The sequence below is a fragment of the Zootoca vivipara genome, chromosome 2 (assembly GCF_963506605.1).
Source record: "Zootoca vivipara chromosome 2, rZooViv1.1, whole genome shotgun sequence".
NCBI lineage: Eukaryota > Metazoa > Chordata > Lepidosauria > Squamata > Lacertidae > Zootoca > Zootoca vivipara.
In genome coordinates, this window is record NC_083277.1 from 78,616,066 (window position 1) to 78,638,583 (window position 22,518).

General features: G+C 40.3%; 1 protein-coding gene across 4 annotated transcripts in view; it reads right to left on the minus strand.

Annotated features, from left to right (window-relative positions):
• TENM2 (teneurin transmembrane protein 2) overlaps positions 1-22,518 on the minus strand; it is a 645,216-nt gene that overhangs the window by 185,947 nt on the left and 436,751 nt on the right. For all 4 annotated transcript variants that reach the window (XM_035105136.2, XM_035105139.2, XM_035105137.2 and 1 more), the window contains one exon: positions 20,195-20,433. In XM_035105136.2, the coding sequence (XP_034961027.1) occupies positions 20,195-20,433 (239 nt within the window). The remainder of the gene's footprint in view (positions 1-20,194; positions 20,434-22,518) is intronic.

The following is a 22,518-nucleotide window of genomic DNA, read 5'->3' on the forward strand; positions in this document are numbered from 1 at the left end:
AGTGGAAATAATGAGGGAGGCGGGAGGATAATCTTTTAAATAATAATAGAAAGCAAGATGAAACATTTTCCAGAGACACACTCCAGATGAGCAGCAGATTTAGTTGTTTTGTGGGTCAGACATGCAACAATTTGTAATCTCTGCTGCATGTGTGATTTTTTAAACCAAAGTTTATTTTATATATAATAATTCAAGAGAAACACAATAAAAAGGACCAACTGAAGAAGAAAAAATAAAAACTGCATTTCACTTATTAACAAACTTTGTTACAGGGTTACTGTAAGGACCAGTTTCAAAATCTCATCACAGTAAATCCAGATAAGAAGATACATTTCAAGCTAATAATTCCACAAAGCAGGTTATAATGCTGGGACTATGAAAGGTGTTTTCATTTGCAACATGAACAATAAATACTTGCCATGCAATATTAAAAGTGTCTTTCTTAAGCTGCCCTCAAGGAAACATAGCTTTGTGACATATTTTCCAGTACTGCCAGACTTTATCATACCAGGCCTTGAGAGAAACACCCTACAAGTTTTTTGAATAATTCGTCTTCTTTCTTCTTCTTTGGCGATCACTTGTATCTGAGTAAGATTGTCTTCCATAAACATGGTTTTAACAATGGGTCCGTAAGTGACTGTGGAAGCCAATTGTGGATCCACATGTCCTTCCACAGTGGGGACATTGGTTTCCGGGCGGGAGTTGATGACGGTGTGGATTTGCCAAGCGTGCCTTCCTCTTAGCACGTTTCTCCCTTCATTCAGCCAGACATTGGGCTAAAAAGGCCTGCACTTGTCATCCTGGCCATCCCAGATGTTAAGAGGTGCCAGAGTTAGTATGGCTATGGGCATGTGGTCCTTGTCCGCTGTCTTTAATTTCAGCAAAGATTTTGTTTGGAAAAGAAGCTACTGTGGAACAGTCCCATCAAAGAAGAAAATGGGTCCTGATCTTATTTCTGCACCACCAGCAGGCAGGGAAACTATTGTAGAGATTGTGGGATCGTCTTACCGCAGTGTTATGCCACTAGCGCCCTGCCCCCACTTGACTGCTTCAGTTAGTGGAACTGGCACTATTACAAGCGCCACATAATACCCATTCCACATTGGTAAGAACTTAATCTTTTAGTGTGGCACCACATATACTTTGGAACTCCCTGCCTATTGATATCAAGCAGGCGCCTTCACTGTATTATTTTCGGTAGCTGCTAACAATATTCTTGTTTAGGCAAGCCAATCCAGCTGCTTAGAAATGCTGGTGTCCCTTTTAATCTGTTTTAGTATTTTAACATTTTGGAGAAAAAGTTCCCAAGCAATCCCCTCTCCTGCCATTATTGAAACTGATTGAGCCTGCTTTATTTTATTTTATTTTATTTACTGTGTCTATAGCCCATCTTTTTCTCCAAGGAGCTAAAGGTAGCATACATGGGTCTCCCCCTCCTCATTTAATCCCCACAACAACCCTGTGAGGTAGGTCAGACTGAGAAGCAGTGACCAGCCAAAGGTCACCCAGAATGCTGGTCTTTGCCCAAACAAGTGTGAGTAGGGATAGGGCAGGGCCAAGGACTTAAGTCTAGCTGTCTGGCTGGACGCAGAGGCGTGGAATGATGCACAAGCTAGGGAACCCCTAAGAGAAGCCCCGGAGAAGAAGGCTAAGAGTTAGGGGATTGGTGGTGGGATGACAGTGCATGGTCAAAGGGAGAAGAGGGAGCAGACTGAGAGGAGGTGGTGTCGGAAGCTGAAGACAAAACAGGGTTTGGGCAAGCCAGAAGAGTCTGTGGCAGAGAGCAGTCAGGCTGCTGAAGAAGTCAGTGGGTCTCTCCCTCCTGCTGAGACCAGCTCCTTTCCCCCCTGTCTCCCAGGATCAGAAGTGGTATGAAGAGGGCAAAGCAGAGACTGACCCATCAACAGAGTCTCAGGTTGCTTGGTAAGGATCTGGGGGTGGAGGAGGCTTAGGCAGCTGTAGGAAGGTGGGGGTCTTCAGTCCTCACAGCTGCTTCATTGGGCTAAGATCTATTGGGAAGAGTTGCTGTGCTCACTAGGCCTGCTCTCTGAAGCTGTTTGTTTCTTTCAATAAATAATTAACTTCACTGACTTCATTTGAATATATTCCATCAATACTCCGGGTGAGATTTGTATCAGGGTAAGTATGTCCCTCTCAGCAACTAGTTCATTGAGACTTACTTACAAGATGTTCATTACATTGCTCAAAAATCACATGATTTTTTTTTAATAGGTGCAGGGCTGGAGAGAGATTATTCCTCTTTAAATAGATTTCATGAGGTAAAATTTTGTTTTTAAAGTAATATTTATAGGAATTCATGCTGTATATGTTATATTGACTTGCTGCTAGGAGCTGTAAGAAATATAATGTATATTCAATAGTACTGCAGGTGATTGGAGCAGTTGTTCTGTCAGAACAAGAACTGCTTTGAGAGAAAGGTCCTATATATAGCAGACTGAAATTGTGGGATAATTCATCCTAATATAACAAAATATGCTTAAATCTATTGCCTGGTGAGGTTAATACCATAGACTAAGCTATCTTGCAAGGTGACACACCCTAAGCTTGGGAGGAAGGGTAATATGAAAGCCTTTGTTCTCTCTGTCTTTTCCACCATGTAACTAACTAGTAAGGACTGGACTGGTTACTCCAACCATAGACAGCATACCTTTATTTGTATTTCTATACAAATTTTTTTAGAAAAACTTCTTAATTTTGAAACTAAGTTGTACTGCCTGTCTTTTCTTGCTGCTGTATGGAAAAGCACATGAATCTGACCTTTGGTAAGTTACAAATGGCTTTCTTACAAACTCTTCAAACATGCAGCCTCATTCTACACTAAGGGGAAGTGGGAAACTCTGGAACTGAGGAGGGGATATTTTAAAGGTCTAACAGCCTCTATTTCCACACTTTACTTTGCCACATGTTTTGTGATTTTAAATCTCACCGAAGAGTACTTGCCTCAAACCTGGATCTAGGCACCCAGGAAATTACACTTTTATTCTTTAGCCAAATTACAAAAATCTAAAATACCAACAGAAACCTGGTGAGTTTATAACCAGACAGATCATTGGGCATTCTGCCTCACCCCACTGGACCAGATTTGTGGCCTGATGTAAGAGGAGATTTCCACTGAAATTTTAAATTATTAGCTGGAAGGAGAACTTGCTTGAGCATAAAAGGCTAGTCAAGTCATTCAGCTTTTGGAGACTGTCCTTGTGGTCAGGTCATCATGTGAAGCAGCAGAAGAAGTGGGAGCTAAAGACCAGGGAAAGGACACTGTGGCTTGCAGAGGCTAGGGAAGCCCGAAAGGAGTCAAGAATTGGAATCACAGGTTGTAGCGGAAAGTCTGTGAAGGAATGAAATCATCACAAGAGGGAACTTGAGGGACATTGAGGGAACTTAGCATCCAAGAGTCAGCATCAACTTTGCAGTGCCTGAAATAGCAGAGGTTGCTGTGCCCAGGTGAAGACTTTGAAGGGGTCTGGTTTGAAGACTGAGAGTCTCCAGAGCATGAGGACCAAATAGAAAACTTGGCAGGTGCAGCCCTCGATGCCAATTGGTTAGGAGTTAACCAGGTTGGGGTAGCTAGGGTACTGAGGCTAGGCTTAAATAGAGTGAAGAACTCTATTCTAACAGCAGCAGAGGAAGGAAAATTATTTCCAGAGGGTGGTGGTTTAAACATCTCTGCATACCCAGTTTACAAAAAAAGACATGATTGGAAGCAACAAAGTTAACATCACGTGTAGATATGATAGTATGGCAAACTAAACCAGGAGAAAAACCAGAAAGCCTATAAGGTAAGGAAAAGTAGTCCATTACTAAGAATGTCTTTTTTTCAGAAATTGTCAGATGTAAGTGTAAAAGGTCAAGTGGAATTCAATCTTGCACAGAACGAAGAAAATAGCAAACTATGTATATATGAAGAAAAAGGCAGAAGAAATATACAATAGCATACAAGGAATGGAAAGGAGATTAAATAGTATATGGCCAAAAAAACAACAGCACCCCACAGTCAATATTTTGCCTCAGTTTTTGAACTCAACAGGCCTGTGTTAGAAAGAAGATGGGGATGGAAGTGTGAGACTATGAGTGTTAGCAATTATGATGTTGTGGAGACAGCTCTTCATGTTTTCAATAAAGAGAGTAAGAGTAAACCTGGGAATCAGCTTAACTTCAGTGGTGACTAAAGCCCCAGAAGCAATTGTAACAAAGGAATGAGAAAATACAGAAATGTGTGAAACCATCACCTGCTTTCTGTGAGCCTTTTAAGTGCACACAAGTAGAATGCACATTAATTTACAAATCTGTTGTTTATAAAATGTTAGACACTGGCATATACCATGGAGTAAACAGGGCAATTCAAGCTAAAGAAAAGGAAAGTAACTGTTTCTGTATTTCTGAGAACTAATAGCTGTTTCTTGCACAGCTTCATTGTTTCACTATTATCTGTTAATACAACAGCAGACAAAGTGCAGCTGTGGTCCTCAGCATATTCGGCATTTCTTGTCTGAGCATAATCCCTCAGGTAATGAAAAACCCATTTCTATTTCCACATCCTCACTACTCTTCATAGTGAAGGCCCTTGCAGCCTGTTTCCCATTTATTGAAGCTTATTCCTCATCCAAGCTGTCTGGTTAGTATTAAAGAATTAGCTTTTAAAATGCTGCTTTGCCAATATTTATTTTAGGATTTTTCCGATAAATTCCTGAGATTTAAAACTATCAAGAACCCAAATATTCTAAACCCAAATCTCTGATCCACATCAGAGAACTCTAGTGACTTTTAAATACCATTTAGGTTTGTAAAGAAATGGATTACGTATACCATATTTTTAAATCAAGAGTTAACAAGATTAGGCTCAAAAACTGAAGCTACTATATACTCATGTTAGAGTAAGAATAATCTTCAAGGTCTGAATATTTACAACAGGCAGGTCCACAAAGGGCCATCTGCCTTTATAACATTCTGAACACTGTTGGAAATGGTTTTGTGCCGATTCCTTTAATCATATAATAATGGTTACTATACAAAGAAACTGAGTGCAACAGTACATAATTGTTGCCTTGAACATTCTTAAAGGTTGCGGTTTTATAACTCTTTTAAGATCCTTTTTCTGTTTTCTTCCTCTTTTGTGCATCCCCCCCCCCAGGCTTCCCATAGTCTGGACCTCTGAAGTATGTCTCCAATATCTTCGTTCCTGCCTTCTCCTTGTTCTTATATTTTCCACATTCCGATCTTAACGCTTTAAAGTTCTCCGTCCCTGGCTATGCGATTCTCAATCATGTCAGAAATCATATACCCTTTCATCCATCGAATACAGCTTTATTTTTGTGTGTGTGTGTGTGTGTGTGTGTGTGTGTGTGTGTGTGTGTGTATTCAACATTCTATTTGTCAGTGCAGCTTTTCCTGACTTCATTCCAATCTTCCAATCCGAGCTGTTGTCCAAGTCTATCGTTTGAAGTTTAATGACGCAGCAACTTCCACGTTGTTAAGTTGTTACTGATTTCCCGTTGTAATTGTTGAGCATACTGTTTGCAGTAACGGTAAAGGTAAAGGGACCCCTGACCATTAGGTCCAGTCGTGACCGACTCTGGGGTTGCGGCGCTCATCTCGTGTTATTGGCTGAGGAAGCCAGCATACAGCTTCCAGGTCATGTGGCCAGCATGACTAAGCCGCTTCTGGCGAACCAGAGCAGCACACAGAAACGCCGTTTACCTTCCCGCTTGGGGTGGTACCTATTTATCTATTTGCACTTTGATGTGCTTTCGAACAGCTAGCAACAGAATCCATCGCAGGGATTCGAACCGCTGACCTTCTAATCAGCAAGCCCTGCGTCCCATCACTGTAAATGAACTGTATTCCACAGATATAAGTCATTTGGTGATCAATCAGCTTTCCTGGAGAAAATTCCAAAATTCCCCCCTCCCCTGGGCTCTAGAAGGGGGGTTGTTAGAAATCCATTTAGCCTTCTCTCTTGCTCATAATGAAGAAATTCTGCAAAAAGATGCACTGTATGCTATCCCAAATTGTTGTCTCAAGTCATTATAAAGTCAGCTAGCAAGTATTTCCACTTCCCTCGAAAAAGCGAGGCATTCTCATTTTTCCATGGTGTGTCATATTAACAAGCACCATCTTGTTTCTTCTTTTATCTTTAGCAAGTCTTTCAAGTCTAAGTAAAGCTGCACAATTGAATACTTAATTATAAATAGAAGTCCATCTATACTTTTTTTTTTTAAAAAAAGGTTTCTTAATGAGACTTGGCATAGAAAAACAACTGTAGGTATTGAGAGAGAGAAAAAGAATGTACCAATCACCTCCGTAATCCAAACACCATGATGAGAATCTCTTTGAAGTCTGAGCTTAAACACCAGGGAGTTGCAGTTTTTTCTCAGTCTTCTTCGGTCCAGACTATGTCTGTTTATTGCCCAAATCTAATTATTTTATCAAACAGATATTTCCGGCATTGAGCGTGCCTTCGGAGAGTGCCAGGGGTGCATAGCTGCCAAGTTTTCCCTTTTCTCACGAGGAAGCCTATTCAGCATAACGGAAAATCCCTTTAAAAAAGGGATAACTTGGCAGCTATGCAGGGGTGTCATGCTCCTGGACCCAGTGTCCTGCCACTTGCATCTTGATGCAAGCTGACAGTCTCGGACTGGGGAGTCTGCCATGGCTAATTACCCTGATATCAACCCTGAATTACCGGCATGGCTGAGGTCCGATCGTGTGGGAGTCAGCCATTTCTCACCGCCGTAAACATAAAGCCCCGATTGTAAAAGTTCTTATTTAAAAAATTTTTTTAGCATGTTTTAGAGTGAGGTTAGCTAAAATAATAAAATTAATAAACAAAAATTAATAAACTTTTAATTAGGGGAATCAGAAGAGCACAACTGATTTATAGAAAGTCAGAACATTAAGAAATGTAGCATTTCATAAAAGATACTGGAGGCTTTTAGTTTCCATAGAAATATCTTGAAGTGCACATACTCAAGACCAAATAGTTTACTTGACATATAACATCGGTGAGGAGCATCTTTTTTCTTCTCCCCTTGTAGTAAACATAAAGACCAAACATTTCAAAAAGCCACTTGCTGTAGTTTCCTTCAAGGTTATAAACAATATGTTTCCACTTCAAGTTATATTTAAAGCATAATGTTTTAGCTTATGTCCATGCCAGCGCCTAACTACTTCCTACAACAGAACACATTAGTGCTCAAGTACAGTACCTATATTAGCAACGGGCCAATTGACCTTTCAGAAAGTCTCTTCTAATCCAAATCAACTTGAGCAAAGCAAATAAATATCAAGTAAATAGAGTATGTGTACCCAGAAGGCAAATGGAAACCTATCTCACCATATTCTGCTGGGGGGGGGGGATGATAGTAAGTCAATAAGTTTCTACTTCCTGTAAGTTTCTTAGAAAATGCCTACTGGAAACCAGAGATCTTGGTAAAGATGAATTATCATAGTACAAGAAAACATTATACCCAGATAAAAGCACTCAAGAAGAAGGCAGAGCAGGGCAAGTGAGTTGTGGAGTCTTGAGAAACAGCTGAGAGGCGCAGCGCGGCGGCCCCAGGCTTGTGCTCCCCGCGCGCCTCCAGAGTTTCGCACGGGGAGCGGGAGCCTGAGGCCGCCTCCTCCGTGCCTCTCAGTTTTTGAGCGGCTTCAGGCCACTCTCCGGAGGCGCGCAGGGAGCACGAGCCTGGGGCTGCCTCCTCCGCGCCTCTCAGCTCGCCGTGCGCCCCTCCTGCCCTCCTCACTCACGGGGGGCGCAAGAGGGATCTTGGCACCAGGGCGCCAGATATAGTTAAGACGGCCCTGCCTCAGACAACACTCCCTCCGGGTTTTTTTTGCCAAGGATGGGAAGGCAATTGTTTTGGACAGGCCTTTAATAAGCTGTTGGATTCAGGGGAGAACAGAGACCAAAGCCACAATTATGGCAGTCAGAGAGAGAAAAAGACAGGGCACTTACAGAGTTCATAGTTGTGTAGAAGGTGGAATTTCACTGAGTGTAGCTTCTCATGCAATCTATGTTTGTTGAAGCTCCCTCTTAAAGGTGCAGGAGTCTGGGCAAGCTAATGCTCCCTCTCTCTGTGTGAGGGAGGGCCTGGAAGATGAATCCTCATATTACCGTTGTCCAAGTGGGAGTGTCAGGCCCAGAACTATTGTTAGGCAGAGTGAGGCTGCCACATCAGGAAACAGATACTGAGGGGTTGGTTGTATGGTGTTGGGGAGCTGGTGTATGGCATGTAACTTGCTTTTCAACACCTAAGTGAGCCTCCTGCCTTTAGGTGTGGTAAAGGATCTCTGTCCCACACCCAGTTTCATACAAATATTGAATTGCCATTTTAGATGGCTTTGGCACGTAGAATTGTAAGGGGCAATCTTGTCTTTTTCTCCAGGCAGCAAAATGCCAGTCCCTTTAGTTCCAAGCACTCTACTATAAATGGATATTCCTATCCCTGTAGATTCAATTACATTTAGTAATATTTTCACTTTCCAATATATTTATGTCACCAAAATCAGCTTAGATTCAGCAACAATGCAATAAAACGAATGGGGGGGGACCCCCTATAGAAATTAATTCTGAATAATCAGGATGTGAAGTTAATTCCAGCGAACAGGTGTTGTTTTTACTAGCATTATTGTTTAGGTAAAGACAGAATTTACTGAAGAGATATTTATTCACTTCATCATATAAAATTGTGCCTAAAGTTTCATAGAATTCTATATTTCCTGTCACTTCCATTCCCACATTCCACCACACAATGCAGTGCTGCAGCATTTTTATTACCCTTTCTAATTATTATTTTCACACTCTTTATTTCATACCTACTTTTTACACTTTGTTTGCTTTCTCATCATTTTCTCACTTACCTTCCTGCTCTTTTGTGTTTCCTTCCTCAGGGTTTGAGGGCATTTATTGTATTACTGAGACGGTATCTTAACTGTTGCTTTAATCCATATGCAGCACAATAATGCTGTAAAACTTAAAGAATGTGATTTATTCTGAAGAAGTGTAATACTATGCATGTTCTGACTTTTAAAATCCAACTTAAAATAGAACACATTCTGCTCTGCTTAGAAAAATATAGTTAAACCCACAGCTAACATGGGAAGTACTCACTGTTGTTGGTAAATTTCTCATTTGCACTTTGTTTATGCTTTGAAGTTAGTATACATTAACCTCTCAGGTAAATTTTAAATGCTATAATATACGGATAGAATAGCTTCATAATGCCTTGACTTTTGTAATTCAAGTCCAGCCTTGAAGGTTCTAAGAAAAAATGTCTTCAGAAGCATAAAGAAGTACTATGGATGCAGAGTGAATTAAGTGGAGAGAGATAAGGCTTAAAATCCTTTGTTACACATAGACACAAACAGATGTACACAGATGTCCAGAGGAATATGGGGGGAAATGATGATAATGACAATCCAAAAAATTTTCCTAGGCACCTTAACACTGCAAAATAAAAGGTGTGAGTTAACCCTCCCTTAGTGTCAGGTGTGGGGGGCAGGGAGTCCAGGTTAGATTGGACAGAGGTGTCCCTCCACCCAGCCTTGCTGGTCTCCATCAGCATCACTCCGCCAGCACAGAGATCCCCGTTCCACTTCCTAAACATGTGAATGGGGTAAAGTGCTACTGGCAGGTTTCCCGCTGGTGGCAGCCAATAGAAACATTAAAAAATGTAGCTTCCCAAGGGTGGAAGGGGCTAAGCCAACTCAGGATCCAATACAGCTGGCTCCACTGCCATCACTTGACAACACGAGGCCCAGTTTGTGTTCAATTGCTGTGATCTACCTGCCCTACCTTTCACTCCAACTTGTGTGCCAGTAGGGCTGTGGATGGAGTGGTGGCCCTGTTATTCTGTTAAGCTCCTCTGGGCAGCACCTGGGATCTGGATTGTGTTCTTCCTCATTCTTCTTCTGCTAGTGGCAATGAAATGCAAGCTTTTTTGTCAGGAATAAGGAAACATTTTCCCAACTGAGAATGAGTAACTTGAGATTTCAATCTCCCTGGAATTTCCCTTATTATGCAAAACCGGGTGTTCACAATCAATTTCAACGTGGACCTATTAGTGTCCGAGCTAAACGGACCGAGGCCGTTTAGGGCTTTAAAGGTCAGCACCAACACTTTGAACTGTGCTCAGAAACATACTGGGAGCCAATGTAGGTCTCTTAGGACCGGTGTTATGTGGTCTCGGCGGCCACTCCAGTCACCAGTCTAGCTGCCGCATTCTGGATTAGTTACAGTTTCCGGGTCACCTTCAAAGGTAGCCCCACATAGAGCGCATTGCAGTAGTCCAAGCAGGAGATAACTAGAGCATGCACCACTCTGGTGAGACAGTCTGCGGGCAGGTAGGGTCTCAGCCTGCGTACCAGATGGAGCTGATAGACAGCCGCCCTGGACACAGAATTAACCTGTGGCTCCATGGACAGCTGTGAGTCCAAAATGACTCCCAGGCTGCGTACCTGCTCCTTCAGGGGCACAGTTACCCCATTCAGGACCAGGGAGTCCTCCACACCTGCCTGCCTCCTGTCCCCCAAAAGCAGTACTTCTGTCTTGTCAGGATTCAACCTCAATCTGCCGCCACCCACCCTCCAACTGCCTCCAGACACTCACACAAGACCTTCACCACCTTCACTGGTTCTGATTTAAAAGAGAGATAGAGTTGGGTGTCATTCGCATACTGATGAACACCCAGCCCAAACCCCCTGATGATCTCTCCCAGCAGCTTCATATAGATGTGAAAAAGCATGGGGGAGAGGACGGAACCCTGAGGCACCCCACAAGTGAGAGCCCAGGGGTCTGAACACTCATCCCCCACCACCACTTTCTGAACCTGGCCCAGGAGGAAGGAGCGGAACCACTGTATCTCAGTCCCCCCAGCTCCCAACCCCTCTGGACGGTCCAGAAGTATGTTATGGTCGATTGTATCAAAGGCCGCTGAGAGATCCAGCAGAACTAGGAAACAGCTCTCACCTTTGTCCCTAGCCCGCCAGAGATCATCAACCAGCGCGACCAAGGCAGTTTCAGTCCCATGATGAGGCCTGACTCCCGATTGGAAGGGATCCAAATGGTCCGCATCCTCCAGGTTGTTCAGCAACCACTCGCTCAATCACCTTGCCCAAGAATGGTAGATTTGAGACTGGGCAAGGTGATTGAGCGAGTGGTTGTACCAAATTAATGTACCAAAATATAACCTGTTATAATGAAAAAGAAAGCCTTAATCTATTCAAAAATTCAATATGCTAAACCAGAGAAATGACTGCATTTCCCATTTAGGGAGCAAATTATGAGTTGGTTAACAGCCCAACAACCCTTCTTTCAGAGAGCAGGAACTTTTAAAAACCTGTGTTTCGGAAGTCTGGGTCTGTGAATGTGGAACTCAAACTCAGGGGGCCATGCACGACAAACCAAGTACATTAACAATACTTACACAGTCAAATCACATACAACATTGGATTCATTGCATCCAATTGCAAATTAATCATCAAGTCGAACACTAGTGTCCTGTAGTAATGCTCTATTCTGCAGCCCACTGTGCAACCCCCATGGGAAAGAAATGAGAAATTTTGAGGGCTATTGAACACTGACCTTTCAGAGTGAATTGTCACACAAGTTATTTAACACTGATATTTCTGGTAGGAGTGGACTTCAAGCTCACTCTTCCTGCCGAGTAATGGCCTAGTATCAGTATGCAAGGCTATGATATGATGCAGACAAATCTTATCAAAGGGCCAGCCAATGCAGGCAAAAACATCCTTTGAAGAGACGATCCCTAAAATGGCCCAGGAGGGAACTAGAAAGGAGCTTACAGTCCTGAAACCAATTGTAAAACTTTTATGCCACCTATAGAGAATTGTATTCCCTGGAAAACAGAGTGTGTCATGTCACTTTAGAATACCCACTGTACCATAATTAAAGTATGTTCTTAATTTTTTTTTAAAAAAAACACCACAAATTATCATTATTATTAATTGAATGCATTTGTTGCTTTCCACAAAAAAAGTCTGAATACAAGATTAAACTAATAATTTATGGAATCTTGCTCATTCACTTGTGCTGCATTTTCTATCAGTTCTAGCAATTTGGTCCTGCCCTTTTGTGAAGTAGGGATTTGGAGTCTTGGATAAAGAAGTGTTTGCAAAAGAAGAGCTCCTCCAAATCCTGAATAAATTCCCCAGGGCACTGAAGTAAGAATGAAACCCAACCTACATATATTTTCCACTGTTTTATTAAATCAACTTGCAAAAAAACAGTACAGTAGGAAAACAGAGGCTTCCCCTGACTGTAGTGAAAGTTTTCATTAACTTTGGCTGTAAAAAGACATCTAGTGTAATTCTAAGCAAGAAAAAAGCCACAATTGCATCAGAAGTGTAATCAGAATGAGAGGTATTATGAAGCACTTACTAAGACAATAACCCCCTGTGAATAAAGTTTGCAACAAATTTACAGCCAGTGTCCCAAAGTAATGCAGAAGAGGCCACGGGGGGGGGGGGGGGGAGGAATTCACTCTAATGGATCCAAAGGCGGCATAACAGCAAAATGACGATAGCTAGAATAAAGGCTTCCTGTATGCTAAAATTAATATGTGTGGTACAAAGACATTGGGATGAAATTCTGGATAGGCTAGTTGCTTAGGGCATTCCTTAAAACTTGCAGGTGCTTTCACAAAGGGCTTTAAAAATAATTCTTTAATATTCCAAGCCCCTTTGGTCACATAATAATGATTTGCAACATTCATGCCCATATGTTAATGTTTTTCACTTGCACAGCCCAATTCTAGGCTTATTTTTTTGGAGGGAAGAGTCCCTCTGACTTCAGTGGAGCTTATCTCCAAGTGAGAATGCATAGGATTGCAGTCTTAATTATGCAATTATTGTTTTCCAGTACAGAAAAAACCAGGTGGGCCTATAGGAGGAAATCTTAGTTGCGATTTCTGTACAGAATAGCAAAAGAAGAAGTCACACAGCACTGCAACTACTCAAACTAACCAGCTGCTGATTTCTGGATTACAAATCATAGCAACAAAAGTCACAAGTCCCTCAGACATGTGACTGATTTATTTGTTTTTAAAATATATTTCTATTTTTCACCAAAACAGTCACAGGGCAGCTTACATCGGAACAAAGTAATACAAAGCATAATACATAATAAACCAAAACTTTAAAACAATTCCCATAAATATATAAATGTCACAATTAGCATCAAAACTTATAAAAAAGAACTTAAGCAGCCTCTAAAAGCCTGACAAAATGTGAGTTTTTATATTAATATAAAGCAGGGGCAAAACACTACTCAGTGAGGTGATTCCACAGAAGTGGAGCTACTATCAAAAAGGTTCCCATACAACGTAGCTCATTTAACTGAGGGACCACCAGGACAGCCTCATTCACTTAATGCATGGGTAGGCTGATAAAGGATAAAGTGGTTTCTCATATATTTGTACCCTAGGTCATTAATGGCTTTATATGTCAACATAAGAACCATGAATTGGACCTGGCAACCAATGCAGCTGTTTCAGAATAGAGTTGTATGTGACCAGCCCACTGTTCCCACCAACACCCCGACGATCACATTCTGCACTAGATGCAATTTCCATATCATATTCAAGGGAAACATCATGTTAAGCACATTTCAGGAGTCAATCCAGGATGTCAACACAGCATAGATTATTATAAGTTGCACAGAAGCACTCCAAGCCACTGAGGACACTTTGCCTTCAAATGGCAGTGACAATTCTAGAAGCATCCTGACACTATTTTATGTCAATTGCTTAGAATTTAAATTTCAGATAAACTGCTTAGAGTCATTTGAACTAATACTAAGCCCCAAGGGTTACACAGAAAAGTTTAAAGGGAAGTGTAGAAAGGTGGGATACCCGCTAAGCTGTTGAGCAAACTGGGTACACTTAAACTAGTCATTGGCCCAGCTTGCACATCAGTCATGTGGTTTACCTTGAATGTGCAATTAGTTTATTGTGAACGTGTAGATTGCTTCTGTTTTGTTCCTTCTCTAGTACAAATCAGAGTGACAAACCATTATCTTCAGCATGATGTCTGAACTGGAAATTGTAGTTTGTTTGAGCAAAGGAGACTGCGAGTGGAAGCAAATGACAAAACTTGGCTCCAGACCATGGCTTGTTTGGAGATAATCAAATCACAATTCCTGGTTCAATTCTCACACAGCTAAGCAAAATATTGTGATTTGGTGTGTCCTGTCCCCCCACCCCATCCCCCGCTCGCTCTAGGAGAGAAGTAAAGCAAGAGCAATCTGCTCATCCATAGCAAACCAGTAACCATGGCTTACCATGATGTGCGAACATTTCTGTATCTTAGTAGTGGTGAAAATGGAGAGAAATAGCATATTAAGGATATTGCAAGCCAATTTAAAAATATATATTTCAGCACTTCAAGTTTCTGATATCAAATTATTGACTTCAGGGAGCAGAAATGTAAAAGATAAAATAGCATAAAATGTTAGGTGGCAAATATATGAAACGAGAAAGCTAAAAACCTTAGTGATTGTGTGTGTGTGTGTGTGTGTGTGTGAGAGAGAGAGAGAGAGAAACACAATAGATAGGTAAAAAACAATGTGATGAATAAGGTCATCATTTCAGTCTTGCTAGCACTTTCTCTTTTGTATCCTAACCGAAAGACAGAGCCAAAAAAATCTTAATTTACTCTTTAATTGGCTCACTCACCTTGACCTTCAACTAAATCCAACGGAAGTCATTGTAGTGCCAATGCCAAAGGTGGCAGCCAGCCAAAAGCAAGTTCTTTCCAACCATATAGATGTAGTTATCCACTTTTCAGAGACTGAGATATTCTTTACTGTTTTAGTGTTTGTATAACCTCTCAAACATTTCTAGTTAAACATGTTCAATGTCATCTCTGGATTGTAATGAATTATAAATCTGAAAACATTCATATATTAACATATCCAACTTGTAATTAATGATACAGGTGGTTTTTTTAAATATAATACACATATATCAAAGTTGTTACTCTAAAACTATGTCATTTGCTTTGGGGTTTATTGCATGTATAATGAAACCTGCAGTTTCTCCCTCAATGCTGTATGACTACTATCTAGCACAAATCGTGTACCGCTACCATGACATCCCTGAGATGTGTAGACATATTTTCTTTTTAAGATATGCTAAAATTTCTGTGGGTGATTACTTCCTAACACCCCTGTTTCAGAAAAAAAATACTCAGGGTATGGAAAGAGTTAAAAGAAATGCATGCAAACACTTTTCAATGACAGGAAGCTACATAAGTGTCTTTACAGAGGAGCAGATAATAACTAAATATAGGATATATGTAAATATAGGATATATGAAAACCCTTTTAAAATAACCAAATATCATGCAGGCTTGACCAGTAGGAGAGGCAGCAAGCAACTGTGCCTCATACTGATGTCAGCCCAGTCTGTATGTAACATTTACTAGGACAGTAGTCCTCAAAATTTTCAGACCTAGGACTTACTTTTTCACTCAACCATGGTTTGTGTCACATTTATTATTATTTTTACTATATTTGTTTGATGTTACTATTGTTGCATCCACCTTAGTCAGGGTCCCCATCCCTAGTTGAAGACCAAAATGCTAGGCAACATCCTGATACATCTTCCATCACTTTTGGTGATATGAGTTAACTGGCCCTACTAGGCATGGTGACCCAGGTGGCGCTGTGGGTTAAACCACTGAGCCTAGGGCTTGCTGATCAGAAGGTCGGCGGTACGAATCCCTGTGACGGGGTGAGCTCCCGTTGCTTGGTCCCAGCTCCTGCCAACCTAGCAGTTCGAAAGCACATCAAAATGCAAGTAGATAAATAGGAACCGCTACAGCGGGAAGGCAAACGGCGTTTCCATGTGCTGCTCTGGTTTGCCAGAAGCGGCTTTGTCATGCTGGCCACATGACCTGGAAGCTATACGCTGGCTCCCTTGGCCAATAATGTGAGATGAGCACGCAACCCCAGAGTCGGTCATGACTGGACCTAATGGTCAGGGGTCCCTTTACCTTTACCAGGCATGGGAATATATTACAGTACTATGAAAACTTAATAGGTGTTAAGATTGTGCTAATTACATTCCTGTTAGAATACTGAATATGGTTGGCCATGTCACAAAGCTGGATTGTAGGAAAGTAGCCAAAAAACAGCAGCTTCTGTGCCAATTGGTGATGGGGTGTGTGCTAAAATCCCAAGGTATAGTTATTTACAAGAGAGAAATGATGATTTAACCCCTTTTTATTTACAGATGAAGGTAAGGTCTGAAATAACAATATCATCTGCATTTATAGTCAAAAACTGAGAACTAAATGGATTGTATTCTTCCTATTCTGTGCATACACTAGGGCTGTTATATAAGTGTCTCTTCTTCACCATCTTTTTCTGTCATTTTCCCTTTATTTCCCCAAGTCCAGGTCTATTTCACATGATGGAAGGCAGCAAAATAGTCCCAGCACTCTAAAATTCATCAGTATGAGTCTCAACATATCAATTTTCAAGTAGAACAACTTTAAATACATTGCAGGCTTTTAGCTTCCCTAGAAAATAATACTTCTATTGTTTCCCAAGGAAACCCTAAGTACCCAAAATTACCACGCTTTTAACATACTGACATGTTGATGGCCTGATGCTTTTCCAAGCTCAGAGTCAGATTGACAGAAGTCAGAGTAGTTTAGAGGAACACTTAAAATATGGCATTTTGCATTTGGAAAGAATTACTGCAGCGAAAAAAAATGAGAAGGTGACTTTCTAATTCTCGAAGTTTGGCATGGAAGGAGAGAACAAAAAATGAATTTAACTGACAAATGCTTTCATCTCTGATCCAGTTACAAAGAGCAAAGATAGGCCAACAATAGGGTTTGTGGTATATGCTTCATATTACCAGTAACTACTCAGAGCAATGCTGACTGTAATTTTTCTGGGTTTATCACTTGATCCACTGTTTTAGAGGCACGCCTGTTTTAAAAGGACAAAATCCGAATCTCATAGCCTTCACAATGGATTTTGATGTATTTTGGTTTGGGGCTTTCAGAATTATCTGACAAAGTGGTGACAAGTTTTTGTCACAATGTGCCGATGCTTAAAGAAACACAACACAACAACATAATGTACAATATATATGTCACATGATGTTAGAAGGATCACGCAGAGAAACCCCTTAAAGAAAACTTACTGCTGAATTGATACACCCGCTTTCTACCTCATTATGTAAAACTGCCACAAGTCCTAGCCAACTGCATTTGTGCAAATGTAGGGGGGAGCAGAGACAACAGAAATTAACACATGAAAGCTGTTGAAACTGCACAATAAAAACCAGCTCTTTAAAAATAGTTATATCTTCAAAACTTTAATACGTTTCCATCTTCTTTTAAAAACGTTTTTGTCTTGCTTTTAATTTTATCTAAAATGAAAAGCTAGACACATTGCTGTTGCTTTTGTTGTCCAGCATTACTGTTTCAGGGAAAACTGAAAGATGGTACAGAGCCTAATTTTCCAGCCTAAATGCCTCCAGGAAAAAACAAAACATTTCTGTTTAACCTCTTTGGGGGTGCGTAAACATGCATGTGTAATAAATACCATATGGAACATAATACATTCCACATACTTTACCATGCACATTATATTTGTACTTTTGTAGTAACTGACTTTACATGTTACCAATATGAGAATAGAAACAAGGATTTTTAATGAAATACTGAAGGGGTGGCTCTTTTTTTGTTTAATCTCTAGCTAGTGTAGTATGAAATATTCACCAGTTTTCCTCTCCCTACAATATTCTATTTCTATCTAATATAATAATGACACCTGTAAATTAAATATCAAATTTTGCTAAGGTCACGGCTTAGAAGCATGTTGTGGACAACTTATTTGAAAAGTTAAACTGTACATTGTATATAAATGAATTTATCTGTATCTATAGAAAGCAGAGTTTAAGAAATGCTTAACAGCAATTTAACTCCTGTACTCATCTTACTGGCAGCCAATTGAAATGTTACTCCACCATATGGAGGCTGATAAATGCTTCCCTATGGTGGCACTTCTTCACAGCTGGGGATAACATTTGCAAGCACTTTTAGCACTTAACCTGTGTGTTCTTCCAATCCTGTGTACAGTTTCTCTGCCAGTATAGTTGCAGCGTGGGATGTTCAGCACTGCCATACAAACTACTTAACTGGTACAGCACATGGTATAAGGCAGGGCTTCCAAACATCCAGCACTGCCACAGAAGCATTTTCAGTAGCTTCCAGAGGGAGTGTGGCCACAGTTTTAAAGGAATACCTTTTGCAAAGTAACAAACAGCATATATCTTAAATATACAACCGGAAGGAGAATTTTCAGAACAGAACAACACAAATAATGTTAGCCACAATAACATTCAGTAGTATTCAAAATATTTTTCTATTACACTTCTATACCACTCTTCAGAAAGTCCAGTGCAGTTTCTATGGGTTTCAAATAGTTTTCCATCTTGACACTTACCAGGCTGACACCTGATTTTGACTGTTTTAATCCTCGCTCTCCAATTACAATGTTAATAAATATTCACAGATGTTAAACAATGAATGAGCTTTTGTGCCAGGTAAAGAAGGTGAGCAATGCAATCCTATACATACTTACTCAGAAGTAAGTCCTACTATATGGGTTTTTACTACCTAGTAAGTGTAGGATTAAGTGTTTTTAGGATTAGAGTCTAATGTAGAAGAGGGATGCAGATTGCACAACTACTAATTTGGTTACTTTTAAAGGAAATTCTAAATTTGGTTACTTTTAAAGGAAATTTTAAAGGGACCCAGGTGGCGCTGTGGTTAAACCACTGAGCCTAGGACTTGCTGATCAGAAGGTCGGCGGTTCGAATCCCTGTGACGGGGTGAGCTCCCGTTGCTTGGTCCCAGCTCCTGCCAACCTAGCAGTTCGAAAGCACGTCAAAATGCAAGTAGATAAATAGGAACCGCTACAGCGGGAAGGTAAACGGTGTTTCCATGTGCTGCTCTGGTTTGCCAGAAGCGGCTTTGTCATGCTGGCCACATGACCTGGAAGCTATACGCCGGCTCCCTCAGCCAATAATGCGAGATGAGCGCGCAACCCCAGAGTCGGTCACGACTGGACCTAATGGTCAGGGGTCCCTTTACCTTTACCTTTACCTAAAGGAAATTCACTCTCCACTAACAAATGCCATTATTCATTCATACTTTTCTCCCTTTTATTTGCCACATATGTATCTTGGGCAAAATTAAAGCTTTTTTGCTTGTATTTCTATACATCGTCTTCAAACTCCCAGCAAAAACACCTCTGTCAAAAGCAGAATGTATAGATATGTGGAGCTTGCAGCATGCACTCTAATTAATGTTTGCATGTTTGATAACCGGAACAGTGGTTTTTATGTAATCAAAGAATGAAGTTTGTAAATTATGTAGGTTTATTAGATTTTAGCAAACTTATGGCTGTCATTAGAATTATGGTGGAGGTGGAAAAGCCCATTGACTGCCAGATTGTCTTGATACAATAGTCTTAACATCCGAGGACACTTAAAAGATCAATACCAGGACCAGCCAATAGTGCAAGGAACAAGCTGATTCAGAAACAAAGACAATACGCAATCTAACAATGCAAGAGTATGGAGCAGCTAAATCAGTGCCATAGAACATGACACGGTGGAATAAGAACAAAAGTTAAAGAGGGGCTTTATGTATGTTGACTTTCAAAGTACCAATTATTGTGCAGAGAACAAAACCTGCAAAAAAATGAAATAGTGGCTATACAGTATTCCAATTCACTAGCTATTCTGCCTCCCACCACCACCAGCCTGCCCCATTCAACTCAGGATGTATAAAACTGATAGAATTAGGTCATATAAAGAATCCAACACTTGTTGTGATCTCAAAACAATACAAACTGGGCATGTTTGAGGGTTTTACAGTGAAGTATTTGGTAGCCCAAACTATTTAAAAAGCTTGGTACATATGATAACAAATTTAAAAAACAACAACCCTGCTATCTAATTAAAATTAGATTAGATTATAAAATCTCCAGTGTCTTTAAGCAATGTGTTTCTCTCCCCCTATCCCCAAATAATTGAAGAAAGAGATTTTGGACGAGGAGCACGGCAGGGTGGAATGAAGCAGTTCCGCACTTCATGTGAGATTCATGTGAGATTTTTGAAATATGGACTTACCTATGAAATAGGCCAGCAGGATGGCGAGCAAGATTGCAGCAGCAATCGCTGATAAAGCAGCACATTTCCAGCTACAGTACTTAGAGGGCTTTTTCAGCTTGAATGCATTTCTAGAAAAAGTATTTCTTGGTAGCAGTCTGGGAGGTGGTGTGTAAACTGTTCCTGAGGTCAAAGGGTATCCAGGGGAAGAACTGCTGAATAGAGGAGTTGTTCCAGAAGATGTCTTGAACAAGAAATGCCTGAAATGCAAACAAATGAATCACAGTTAACAAATACAGGGCAGACGAAAAACTCGGCTGTTTTGGAATAAGAAGTAAAATGTGGCATAGCCATTCAAGTAGGTTGTCATAACTACTCCTTGTGGGAGCAAATTCCATAGTTTAACTATGTGTTGAGTGAAGAAGTACTTTCTTTCGTCTGTCCTGAACCTTCCAACATTCAGCTTCACTGGTTGTAAATGAGTTCTAGTGTTATAAGATAGGGAGAGAAACTAGTCTCTATCCACTTTCTCCATACTACGAACAATTCTATATACTTCTATCATGTCTTCTCTTATTCACATTTTCTCTAAACTATAAAGCCCCAAATGCTGTAACTTTTTCTCATAGGGGAGATTCTCGATTCACTAGAATATCCTGGAATTTCTTTTCTGAACCATTTCTAGCTCTACAATGTCATTTTTGAGGCAAGGCGAAAAGTAGCGTACACAATTGGTTGTAATGAACAGAGTTCTGCTCAGGCCCATTTAAATTAACAAATATGGCTAGTCTAGATTCATTAATCTGTGCAGAACATAGCTGGATCCAACCCAGTATTCCAGGTGTGGCTGCACCATAGATTTGTATTGTGGCATTATGATATTGGCAGTTTTATTTTCAATTCCTTACCTAATGATTCCTAGCATTGAATTTTTCACAGCTGCTGGATCTTGGGTCGGCATCTTAATCGAGTTATCCACTATAACTCAAATGTTTCATTCCTGGCAGTAACCACAATTCAGACCTCATCAACATATATGTGAAATTAATACTTTTGACCCCAATATGCATCACTCTACACTTACTTACATTGAATTGTATTTGGCATTTTGCTGCTTATTCACCCAGTTTGGAGAGATCTTTTTTGGAACTCTCTGCAATCCCTTTTTCTTTTAACTACTCTGAAATATTTGGTACCAGCAAAAAACCTAGCTACCTCACTGTTCTCCCCTAATTCTAATTTGTCATCCAAATATCCAACCACGTCCCGAGCCAGTCTCCTGCTACTAATGTATTTAAATAATTTTTATTTGTTGATCTTCATGTTCTTAGCAGTGTGCTTCTCAAATTCTCTTCTAGCATTCCTCATTGTCTACGCTACAGAAATAGCAGTACACACAGAGAATTAGATGATAGGAACCGTGGTGACTGTGCAATTTCCACAAACAAAAACACCAAATAGAAGGGCAACCAGAAAACAGAATATTATTGTGCCATTCAGGAAAAAATCCTAACATTATAACAGAAAAAAATAAAACCAACAACAACAACAACAACAACAACAATAGAAGTAGTTGTGAGATATAAAGAGAGATTCATGAATGGCATATTGTCATTTCACCTTAAGAGACCTAAATAAATTTGCATGCAAAGCATACTGAGCGGGATGGACAATTAGGCTGTCCTGGAATAAGACAGTATCCTAAGTTCCTATGAATGAAGGCCACAGTCACTTCATTCTTTTAAATATCCCCACCCTCATTTTAAAAAGCTGTATATAGTCCACATAATTGAGCCTGCATCGCTCTTAAACTTAGCTGACTTTTGCATAATTAATAGCATGTATTCAAGCTAAATACAGTAACAGAACTGCTGATTTGGTTGATATAGGTTTAAGAACATGTATTTATTTATTAATTATTGTGATTAAATTAAATACAGTAACACAGCTGTTGATCTAGGTGATACTGATGTGAAAGAAATACCCTTGATATACTAATTAGAATTGGCACTTAAAAGAAAATGGTTTCACACATGATTTTCAAGCATTACCCAGGGGTTGCTGTCAACATTGGATGCCAGTAAAAGTTGCAGTTATCCTAAAACAGATATTAATTGCCCTGGAGTTTCAACTAGTTACTATTTGATTAAGGTGTGCTTTACTTATCACTATACCGTGGGAGGGCAGAGGAAGTGAGGAAACATCACTTGTAAGATCCATTAGATGATGTGTAGGATCCATAAATGCAATTAGGCTATATAATTTCTTCTTAATGTAGATGCCTCAACCCTATTTTAATGACAGCCCTGCTGTTAGGTGTGGTGACATATCCTGCTTCAGGGACA